An 11,363-nucleotide genomic window follows, 5' to 3' on the forward strand; every position below is an offset into this window, starting at 1 on the left:
GTGTCGATTGCGATCCATGTTTTAATAAACAAACGTAAAACACGAATCAATACAAACACTACAAAATAAAGGACGTAATGAACGTAACGGAAAACCTAAAACAGCCCTATCTGGTGAAAACACATAGACAGGAACAATCACCCACAAACACACAGTGAAACCCAGGCTACCTAAATATGGTTCCCAATCAGAGACAATGACGAACACCTGCCTCTGATTGAGAACCATATCAGGCCGAACATAGAACTGGACAAACTAGACATGTAACATAGAATGCCCACTCAGATCACACCCTGACCAACCAAAACATAGAAATATACAAAGTAAACTATGGTCAGGGTGTGACACCTGTTCCCCTAACTGTCTTTCAATTTCTCTCAGCCTAGTATTTAGCTCGTTTCTTCCTCTCTGATGTATAAGAAATAATGTAACCTCTAATCACAGCCTTTAGAGATTCCCAAAGGGTGGAGTCGTCAACATCCCCCGTGTCGTTAGTTCCGAGGAAAAGGCAATCTGCTCCTTCAAATACTGACAAAAAAGCCTCATCTTTCAACAGGTATGCGTCTAAGCGCCACGGTCGCCGACCTTTCGACACATTGTCGAGTTTCAGCACCATGGACAGAGAAGAGTGGTCCGTAATTAGAATAGGGTGATAGGTAACCGACTCAGCTGCTGAAATGAGTTGCTGCTGAAATGAGTCCAACAAATTGATTTATGAACTGATGAAAAGAAAGAATAATCCCTGTCTGTTGGGTGCGTCAGTCTCCAAATATCAACAATGTTAAGGTTCGTCATCAATGTATTTAGACAGACACTGGCATTTGATTGTTGAAGTGACCTTGATAGATGTTTATCTAAAAGAGGATCTAACGCACAGTTAAAGTCCCCTCCAACTATAACACTTGTATTCGAGATATTTGGTACGTCCTTAAATACACTTTGAATAAATAATGGATCATCGAAGTTGGGTCCATATAAATTGACCAAGGTTACTGGTTTCGAATTCAGGGTACCAGCCACAATAATATACCGACCATTAGGATCTGAAATCGAGGATGAGTAAACAAACGGAATGTTTTTCCTTATCAGGATTGCTACCCCTCTCGCTTTTGCATCAAAGTTAGACTGGTATATCTGACCGATCCAGCCGACTCGTAGCTTGGCCTGAGCGGAGCGTTTAACTTGAGTTTCTTGAAGAAGCACTATGTCAGCACCCAGTGATTTAAGATGAGAAAAAACCTTAGCTCGTTTCACCACATGCCCTAGGCCATTACAGTTCCAGCTGGCTGTCTTCATTCATGAACATAAAACATAAAACACAGACCCCATCCCCCCTCCAGTCCCTTTACTGAGTGACTTCCCCAAGCTCTCCTTGGCTAACACACAAACCTTAGGGTGTCTAGACATACAGCTTGAACTAACTCGTCGTCTATAGATGCTCCGCATATAAACTAATATTAAATAACACTTAACTCTCACGTTAGGGGGTGAGTGGCACTAAAACATGATATGCTAAACAATGCTATATTAGCCACGACATCTCACCTATCATATAAGTCCCAATTTCTGATCTTCTAATCGAAGACATAGGCCGGAAATTCAAACACATTCCTGGCCTGTACTTGGCTTTTTAGCCGGTTGACACAGCCGTTCTGTATCCTCAGCCAGGGAGCTTGCTTGTCAAGAACAGATCGGCCTCTTTTGGGTTGTCAAACTTATGTGTTGATCCTTCGACTGTCACCTTAAACCGGGCTGGCCGCCCTGCATTTGTTGCGTACCTCATCATACTCTCTCCGTTGGTTGCTCACCTCCAAGGTAAGATCTGGGTAGAAAGACACCCTGGCTCCGTTGTAGTTAAGGGGGAACTTTTGACTAGCCAGCTTGAGGATGAGATCCCTGGTCTGGGGATAGTGCAACCGTACAATGAGTGGTGGCCCACCCTGGGCCGGCTTCCTTGCCTGAGATCTGTGTACGCGGTCGATCAGGATGGCCGTTTTGAAGTGTTCACACCCCAGCAATGCCTGTATCAGATCCGAGCCAAATTCAGTGGGCTTCCCTTTCTCAGTGTTCTCCTGTATCCCACATATTCGGATGTTCTGGCGTCTTGAATGCGACTCGAGCATTTCCATTCGGGCTTTCAGGGTTTTGTTGTCAATTTTTGAACGTCACGCACTGTTTCTCTATGTCCTGTAGCCTGGCCTCGTGATCGACTGTCGTCTGCTACACCTCATGCACCCTTCCCTTGGTTGCCTTCACAGTTTCGGCCTAAGTCCCAATACTCTTTGCGATATCAGCCAACCTTGTGTCCACCTTCTTGCTTAGTGAGTTTATGGCAGCCAGTATGTCACTTTGAGTAGGATCTGTGGGGAACTCTTGGAAGCTAGCCTCTTCAGCTAACTCCTCGTGGGTTCGGCGACGTTGAAATTGGTTCGTTGTTTATCTCAATCAAATGATCTTGTTTAGCGCTCCCTTTTCTGGTGCCTTTTCCCTTTGTCATATTTGTTTGAAGTTATAGGTCGTGAGAGGTTAAGATAAATACTAATTTGTTTCAAAATAGAGCGGAGTTCTAGCAAAGCACGTCTACTCCATAGCACGCTCTCTAGCGCCCCACGGAGTCCTTTCAAAAGCAATCTCTTAGTTCTAGTCTGAAATGATACCATATAACCTAATCCCTACATAGTGCACTTCTTTTAATCAGAGCCCTATGTGGGCTATATAGAGAATAGGGGGCCATTTGAGAGACAGTCCCAGTGTTCCCTGGACTGGAGATCCTGAGCAGAGCTATCACTGGCAGGAGGACCACATAGGACATGTTTTCCAGGTCCTCTATGGTCACGTTCATAGAAAGAAATACAACATCTTTAAGTGACAGCATTTCCTCCCCCTCTCTCCATTCCAGTGTTTCCCATTCTCTCTCCATTCCAGTGTTTCCCATTTCTACATTGGCAAGTGTAAGATAGACAGTGTGGGGCTGTCCATATACAGGTACTGTCGTCTAGCCCCTTACCTGGCTGGGGTCCACACTGGCCTGTACAAACGCATACGCTGGAATGTGGAGAGACCCAGAGAGAGCCTGCAGCAGGAAACGGATGGCGAGATGGAGGGACATCCAGAGGAGGACAAGCCAGTGGCAGGGAACGAGAGAGCCACCAACACAGAGTAGTGAGTGAGAGAGAGAGAGAGAGGGGGAGGTAGAAAAAGTTAAAAAGTAAGGCACAACATGCCAATAAACAATAATTGTAAAATTAGTGTCAAGAAAAATGTGGGACTCTTTTGATCTGAGATGTTCGATGACAATGTGCATTTCGAAATTCAGGCCTAAGAACAGTCGATCAGATGACATCTCTCACTGCCTGTGTGACTGCCTGTGTGACTGTGTGTGTGTTTCTCGTGCAGCTACTTCCTGTGCTACGAGGACGTCCCTGAGGAGCCTGCTGAGGGGGGCGATGGAGAGGGAAAAGGGGAGACGGTTGCTATAGGCAATGTGGTCAAGGTGTGGTCAATCGGTCAGTGGATCCAAACGTATCCTGACCCCGTGAGAGACCACATCTACGACTGGTAAAAGGTCACACTCAGATCACTTCACAACACTCTTTCATCTTTGACTTGTTTATAGAATACTTAAGAGTAAGCACCATGTTAATATAACTCACACGGTGTGCCTGAGTGTGTGTTTGTGCATCTCTATGCGCGTGTGTGTTCGTGTTCGTTCCAGGGTGCTGTGCTGTGTTCCGCAGGCTAGGTACCACAGGCTGTTGTGTCTGGGAGGAGAGGAGCCCTCTGCTTGCAGTGCTACTGACTGCCTGCTGGGGGTGTTGTTTTCTCAACAGACCCCAGTGGAAGACCCCAGTTGTGAAACAGAGACAAGCCACTGTTCTGGTACTGCCTTTGGCCATAACATGTTCTCAATGATTTAAAGGATTTAACATGACTTATTGCTAGCTTTACATTGTGTTATGTTTGGCTAATATTTTCAAATCTAAGTAACTATTGGGAAGGACTTTAAGGACTGAACACTGACATAGGACTGACATAAGGACTGGACACTGACAAAGCTCTGGTTCCTACTAGACAGTCATCCATGACAAATATTTTCCTTATAGTTCCTTACATATTGTATAAAAACAAATATAATTTATAAAGACAGCGGGTTTTATTACCAGTTCCCTACCAGCTAGTGACAGATTTGAACTGTATCTGATGTTGTCTATTCATATTCAAGGTTTTATTGAGCGTGTGTTACTGTATTCTGTGGTTGTTGGAAATCATTTTGTATGATCAGAATAAAACTATTGACCTGCCATTCATTTGCACGGGAGTGTTATTTTGTGAAAGAAAACAATTTATTGAAAATAAATGATTGTGTAAATATTTTAATTACATGGGGTCTCAGTACTGTACTTAAATTGTAAATGATTTGTTTGTAAACAATGGAGTAATACAACATTACATTTTGCTCACTTGAACCATTTAGTTGTGACATCACAATGTCTTATGTTTGCCAAAGATTCTAAAGTTCTAAATTTGAGCATTCTATACTTCTATATTTATAGACATGTATTCTGAATTCAGACTGCTATAATACAGCACTCATGTTGGTTGCATTGCTCGATTGTTTAGTTCTTATTTTGGATTTAGTTCTAGTACAGTTTTGAAGTTTTTAGTTGAGTTTTCTGTAAATAAATATTTTCTAGTTTACTGGTCTCCTGGGGATAACTTGGAGCAAATATGGATGACTCGACATCCATCCAAGGTTCTTCTTGGGTCCATTGTTACCTTGATGAGCTGGTAAGTTTGCCATTAATTATACAATAGCTCTCATGTGTTGAAGCATCTACTTTGATGTTCTGCTTTAGTATTTAATAGGTTTTGTATCCACCACATCCATGATAAATCTGATATCCTGAACAAAATGACATTGTCATGACCATAAAATAAAATGTCCTGTGTGATTCCACTGCTAATATTAAACTCCTACTGTGTGTACAGATGCTGAAGGTGAAGGATCGCCAGAGACTTCATGAGATCGAGCAGGAAGTTCATAGAGAGCTGAGCGTGACACCAAGCCAATGTCACCAGTCTCCAGGAGAGGTATACTCATACTTTTCCATTCCCTAAACTATAGTACACCATTGCTATATACTACACCATTGCTATCACCCACATAGACTGTTTATTTACCTGCTATTGCACCTTTAGTTCACAAAGGAACAGTATGAACTAATGTCTTCTTCATCTCTTCCATCTCAAGGTAACCATGGAGGGGCAGCAGCTCCTGACTGACAAGGCCAAGCCATCGGTTCCTTCCCATGAGCCTCTTGGTTCTGTAGCTCTGATGAGTGGCGACACAGCAGATATTCTCTCAGAGAAACAGGCCCAACCTGAGATCAGGTCAGATGAGAAGCTCCAGGTGGAGTTCCTCAGCCAGACCCAGGTGGAGATTCCACAAGAGGTCAGGGAGGTCATGGACAGCCTGCTGGACAAGGTGGCAGATGGAGAAGCCCAGGAGAAGAATGCTGAGGTCCTCGTGGCAAACCTGAACCCCTATCCTCCCTCATCCTCAGAAGTTTATGTCATACGGGACCTGGACAGCCAGGTAGACAAGGTAAGACTGGATCCTTTATTTGTGAACTGTTGTTGTATACTACACTGTTAAAAATAGGGATCCAAACGGGTTCTTTGGCTGTCCCCATAAGATAACCCTTTTTAGTTCCAGGTAGAACCTTTTTCGGTTCCATATACAATCCTCTGTAGAAAGGGTTTTACCAGGCCTCCCGGGTGGCGCAGTGGTTAAGGACGCTGTACTGCAGCTGGGTTCGCACACAGGCTCTGTCGTAACCGGCCGCGACCGGGAGGTCCGTGGGGCGATGCACAATTGGCCTAGCGTCGTCCGGGTGAGGGAGGGCTTGGCCGGTAGGGATATCCTTGTCTCATCACGCACCGGCGCAGTGCCCGCTAACCAAGGTTGCCAGGTGCACGGTATTTCCTCCGGGCTTCCGGGTTGGATGCGCGCTGTGTTAAGAAGCAGTGCGGCTTGGTTGGGTTTGGGAGGACGCATGACTTTCAACCTTCGTCTCTCCCGAGCCCATACGGGAGTTGTAGCGATGAGACAAGATAGCTACTAAAACAATTGGATACCATGAAATTGGGGAGAAAAAATTGGTAAAATTCAACCACAAAAAATAACCCAAAAAGGGTTCTTCAAAGGGTTCTCCTATGGGGACAGCAGAAGAACCCTTTAAGGTTCTAGATAACACCTTTTTTTTCTAAGTGTGTTCTAAACATGTAATAAGAAATACACGTGATAGGTAGTAAAGTATTGCAATGCCTCTCTTTCTCATCTATGTGAAGGCAAAGGAGGTTGAGGCCCTTGACCTTAGCACATGTCCCATACTCCAAACGGCCCTCACAGACACTGACACCGTGATGAAGACTGCATACAAGATCATGCCGAAGAAGATTGTGGTACTTGTTTCCACCATCAAGCATATCATCACCCAGGTGCTTCTTCAAGTAGATCCCCAAGCCTTTCAGGGGGGAGTGTATTTGGAGACACCTGCTATCATCAACGACACCCAAGCTCTTCTGTGGTCTATTCCCTGGGTCGAGGTCACTGAGGAGGAGGAGCTGTTGAACGGTCAGCAGTCCACTGATGCTTATGAGGTGGCTAAGACTGTCATCAACAACCTTGAGCAAGTGCTAGGCCCGAAACCTGTGCTGGCGAGAGCACTGGGAATCGGGTCACACATCTTGACAAGGTACATTGTTCATCTCGTAGGTCTATGCATTGCTAAGACAGTGCCCGTTGTTTATGCTGCCAATGAAGAGGAGAGACGTATTAGTCAGGATATGGTGAACATCTGTCCTCTACCTGCTAGATTGATCATTAGTGGAGAACTATTCAGTGACTTCATAGTGAAGTTTATTCTAAAACTTCATCCAATGAACGGACGCGGTACTAAACAGCTTGACCAACAGGCTCTGCTCTTACTGGTCGTTAAAATGGCCTCGGTTGCTTTTAACATCTTGAGGAAGATTCCAGGTATATCTGTGGATGAAAATCTGTGCCCCCCCTTATGCAACATGAGAAAGACAGTGTTGCACATGCAGAGTGCCATGATACATCAGTTTGGCACGACAATCAAGATAAAAAAACTGGTTGCCATGAAGGACACGGTGATCATCTCCACCATCCCCAGCGCTATCTGTGAGGGGATCCTGATGGTGTACAAGGGCATCAGTGATACCTATCCGCTTCAAGTCCTCGGCCCACGGTGTCCAATAGCTAGGAGCTGCGAAGAGGCTATGGAGAGCAAACTCTTTGCAGTAGCCCTACCCGAGGACCTTAGGAAGACCATCTACGATCACTACGGGTCCTGGGTCGGGAAACTGGCACTGTTCCTGAAGGCTTTCCCCCTGAATGACCGCATCAAGTTGGAATACATCCGTCGTGTTTCTCTGCCTCGTTCCTCCAACAGAGATGTAGTCTGGATCGACCCCAAATACTTTGTTGGGGACGACGATGAAGAGGTTGTGACATCAAGCAACACAATGCCTGATAATCCTCTTGCTCTCGACGTCAGTCAGGCTGCCTTTTTGAAGCAGTTCCCACAGACTGATGTTTTCGAGGTAACCACAAAGGACTGTGGAAAGCCTGTGCAAGAACTGGCTCGGACGGAGACCGAGAGGAACAAACCAAAGATGACAAACCTTGATATTGTTCCTGTTATTCTTGTCAGGAAAGTCTTTGACTCTGTTTTTGCAGATTCATGTACAATCAAGCAGCAATACGGTTCATGGGAAGACGTCTCACTTTGCAATGATATGGTAGAGCACCTACATATCCAGGTTCAGAAAGAGGCATTGAAATACCAAAACCAAAGACTGTTCTTACACACTCTGAGGAAGCTCAACGATGAGACGGACAAGATGGCCAAATTCTTAGAAGACGTCTCATTCTCTATCAAGAGCAAGTACTTCAGGACTTTCCATGACTGGCCAATGGTTAAAGCCCAGCTATACCCAGAAATACAGTCTCTGCTAGTCTGCGATATCATGGTCAGAGAGATCATGGCTCACCTGAGGCCTACCTTGACCTTCGCCAAGGACACCAAGAAGGGTGATGACCGGCCATACTGCATCAACATCCCGGTCAAGAGAGAGACCAGAACCCCGGATGATACAGGTAGAACAATGCTACTGTTGGTGTTGTACATTCAGAATCAGGCCTAGTATCTTGTAAATGACTGGTATTCCACAATGTTCTTTCATTCACAATTTCACAACAAAATCCGATGTAGAGTCAACTGCTACAGTAACAGTCAGCTAACCAGTTGGACAATAACAATTTGAACTCCTCCCTTCCTTTCAAATGTACTATCTTCTCACATTTCCATTTCCCCTAGACAAGACCAAGCTGGAGCTTTGCATTGAGAAAGCCAGCGCTGACAGAATGAAGAAGCTCCTCACCCCACTTGAGAAGGTAAGCTACACTGTTTTCTGTATTGTCTCATTGATAATATCAGTCAATTTGAATGTTGTCTGTCCCGTACTGAGCTGCAGCTTCAGAATTGAATGGTTGCTGATGGTGATGGCTTCCTGAGGTTTGTTTCCACTACAGGAGGGGAGGAGGGCTAATAATTATGTTTGGAATGGAGTAACTGGAATGGCATCAAACACATGGAAACTGTGTGTTTGATGTGTTCGATACCATTCCATTAACACCATTCCAGCCATTACTATGAGCCTGTCCTCCCCAATTAAGGTGCCTGTAGTTTCCACTCACCAACTATGTTTGTTCACAGGAACCCGAACCCTTCTGGAAGACGGGATCGATGGCAATGATGAAGGAGGAAAATAATAAAAAGAAGAAGGTGAAGAAGAGGGGTTGCGGCTGGTTCTGGGGTGGGTTTGGCCGTAAGAGAAAAACAGCGAAAGAATTCCCACAGACTGTTGTTTTCGAGTCAACCACAAAGGACTGTGGAAAGCCTGTGCAAGAACAGACTCAGACGGAGACTGAGAGGAACAAACCAAAGGTGACAAACCTTGATATTGTTCCTGTTATTCTTGTCAGGAAAGCCTTTGACTCTGTCTTCCCAGTTTCATGTACAATCAAGCAGCAATACGGTTCATGGGAAGATGTTCCACTTTGCAATGTTATGGTAGAGCACATACATATCCAGGTTCAGAAAGAGGCATTGAAATACCAAAACCAAAGACTGTTCTTACGCACTCTGAGGAAGCTCAACGATGAGCCGGACAAGATGGCCAAATTCTTAGAAGACGTCTCACTCTCTATCAGGAGCAATTACCTCAGGACTTTCCATGAGTGGCCAATGGTTAAAGTCCAGCTATACCCAGAAATACAGCCTCTGCTGGTCTGCGATATCATGGTCAGGGAGATCATGGTTCACCTGAGGCCTACCGTGACCTTTGCCAAGGACACCAAGAAGGGTGATGACCGGCCATACTGCATCAACATCCCGGTCAAGAGAGAGACCAGAACCCCGGATGATACAGGTAGAACAATGCTACTGTTGGTGTTGTACATTCAGAATCAGACCTAGTCTCTTGTAAATGACTTGTATTCCACAATGTTCTTTCATTCACAATTTCACAACAGAATCCGATGTAGAGTAAACGGCTACATGTAACAGTCAACTAACCAGTTGGACAATAACAACTTGAACTCCTCCCTTCCGTTCAAATGTCCTATCTTGTCACATTTCCCTTTCCTGTAGAAAAGACCAAGCTGGAGCTTTGCATTGAGAAAGCCAGCGCTGACATAATGAAGGAACTCCTCACCCCACTTGAGAAGGTAAGCTACACTGTTTTCTGTATTGTCTCATTGATAATATCAGTCAATTTGAATGTTGTTTGTCCCGTACTGAGCTGGAGCTTCAGCATTGAAAGGTTGCTGATGGTGATGGCTTCCTGAGGTTTGTATCCACTACAGGAGGGGAGGAGGGCTAATAATTATGTTTGGAATGGAGTAACTGGAATGGCAACAAACACATGGAAACTTTGTGTTTGATGTGTTCGATACCATTCCATTAACACCATTCCAGCCATTACTATGAGCCCGTCCTCCCCAATTAAGGTGCCTGTAGTTTCCACTCACCAACTCTGTTTGTTCACAGGAACCCGAACCCTTCTGGAAGACGGGATGGATGGCAATGATGGAGGAGGAAAATAATAAAAAGAAGAAGAAGGGTTGCGGCTGGTTCTCGGGTTTGTTTGGCCGTAAGAAAAAAAACAGCGAAAGAATTGTGGATGGAGGATTGTCGCAGGCGCGGATACTAGAAATCACATCCACACAAACCAAGCGTATGGACACACACACATTTACACAGAGACAGATATAACAACAAGGCCTACCTCAGATCCCAAACAGACAACATATGTTGCCTGTCTAATACTATGTCTTATTTTCCATTTTTCTCTGAACTTTTATTTGAAAAATAAACACTTTATTTGAAGTATTTTGTGTGACTTTGTTTTCTAAAGACATGTCTTTTATGACTTTATTTCTGATATATATATTTTACATTCCACATAGAGGAGCCTGATGCTCAATGTAACCAATAACCATCCATTGTATTGTTTTATGGTGTAGCCTGAAAATCTGTGTTTTAAATTGTTGTTTTTGATTAGATAAACACATTTACTTTGCTGAAAATACAGTATGTTTTGAATTTTGGGCTTTTGGAATAATTTATACAGTAGACGATTCAAATGAATCGGTTAATTAACAACAATGAACATTTGGTGAATTAATATACGTTAAATAAAAACGCTTCCATCAATAGTCTATCTGAAACGGATCATTTACAAGAATAAATGGTACAAAGAGTAGAATATGAAATGCTGTAGCTGCTTCTGAAGATTGTTTGGCCGTAAGAAAAATAAATCTAGTTGGACCCCTGGACATTGTCAAGAAGTGTTTGAAATCTTGCTCAGAAACGCAGCAAGACCATAGCTGTCATGTAAGGCAGGTGTTTGGAAAGGAGAGCTCACCTCTACATTCAGTAGTCTACATGATATGACCAAGATGTATCACAGTGGGGCAGCATGGGATTAAAACTTTGCAACCTCGGTGCATCAGTGATCATGACGGAAGTCTCTCAATCATAACATGCTAAGATATTTTTCTTATTCTTTATTTAAAAACAATATAACACTTTGTACAAACATATTACTTGCTAATTAGAATGAATATAGGTTATGTAGTCTATAAAACGTACCAGGTCTGAGGTTTTTAGGAGTACATTCATGATGTGATGCCAAGGAATGAAGGGAATTATTAACCTGGACTAGGTCTTTGTAAGTCTGGGTACCCGTCTAACTAACATTCCGCTCCTTGT

The 11,363-nt window shown here is 44.0% G+C and overlaps 2 protein-coding genes across 10 annotated transcripts; both read left to right on the forward strand.

Annotated features, from left to right (window-relative positions):
- Nucleotides 1-1,401: 1,401 nt before the first annotated feature.
- LOC110512426 (UPF0575 protein C19orf67 homolog) lies at nucleotides 1,402-4,297 on the forward strand. Of its 9 annotated transcripts, XR_005035485.1 has the most exons (5): nucleotides 1,909-2,427; nucleotides 2,926-3,162; nucleotides 3,397-3,558; nucleotides 3,716-4,007; nucleotides 4,038-4,297. XR_005035485.1 is itself a non-coding variant. In XM_036940541.1 (4 exons), the coding sequence occupies exons 2-4, from the start codon at nucleotides 3,098-3,100 to the stop codon at nucleotides 3,915-3,917; spliced, it is 429 nt and encodes a 142-aa protein (XP_036796436.1). In that variant the 5' UTR covers nucleotides 1,402-1,815; nucleotides 2,926-3,097; the 3' UTR covers nucleotides 3,918-4,297. The 9 variants fall into 9 exon arrangements, 5 of the variants coding, with proteins under 5 accessions (XP_036796436.1, XP_036796438.1, XP_036796439.1 ...); XM_036940541.1 differs by lacking the exon at nucleotides 1,909-2,427 and adding an exon at nucleotides 1,402-1,815 and having other exon boundaries at nucleotides 3,716-4,297; XM_036940543.1 differs by lacking the exon at nucleotides 1,909-2,427 and adding an exon at nucleotides 1,402-1,815 and having other exon boundaries at nucleotides 2,986-3,162; nucleotides 3,716-4,297.
- Nucleotides 4,298-5,256: 959 nt separating this feature from the next.
- Nucleotides 5,257-10,404, forward strand: LOC118938236. The gene is made up of 4 exons (XM_036940533.1): nucleotides 5,257-5,605; nucleotides 6,352-8,185; nucleotides 9,741-9,817; nucleotides 10,140-10,404. The coding sequence occupies exons 1-4, from the start codon at nucleotides 5,258-5,260 to the stop codon at nucleotides 10,362-10,364; spliced, it is 2,484 nt and encodes an 827-aa protein (XP_036796428.1). The 5' UTR covers nucleotide 5,257; the 3' UTR covers nucleotides 10,365-10,404.
- Nucleotides 10,405-11,363: the final 959 nt, after the last annotated feature.

The sequence above is a fragment of the Oncorhynchus mykiss genome, chromosome 13, assembly GCF_013265735.2.
Source record: "Oncorhynchus mykiss isolate Arlee chromosome 13, USDA_OmykA_1.1, whole genome shotgun sequence".
NCBI lineage: Eukaryota > Metazoa > Chordata > Actinopteri > Salmoniformes > Salmonidae > Oncorhynchus > Oncorhynchus mykiss.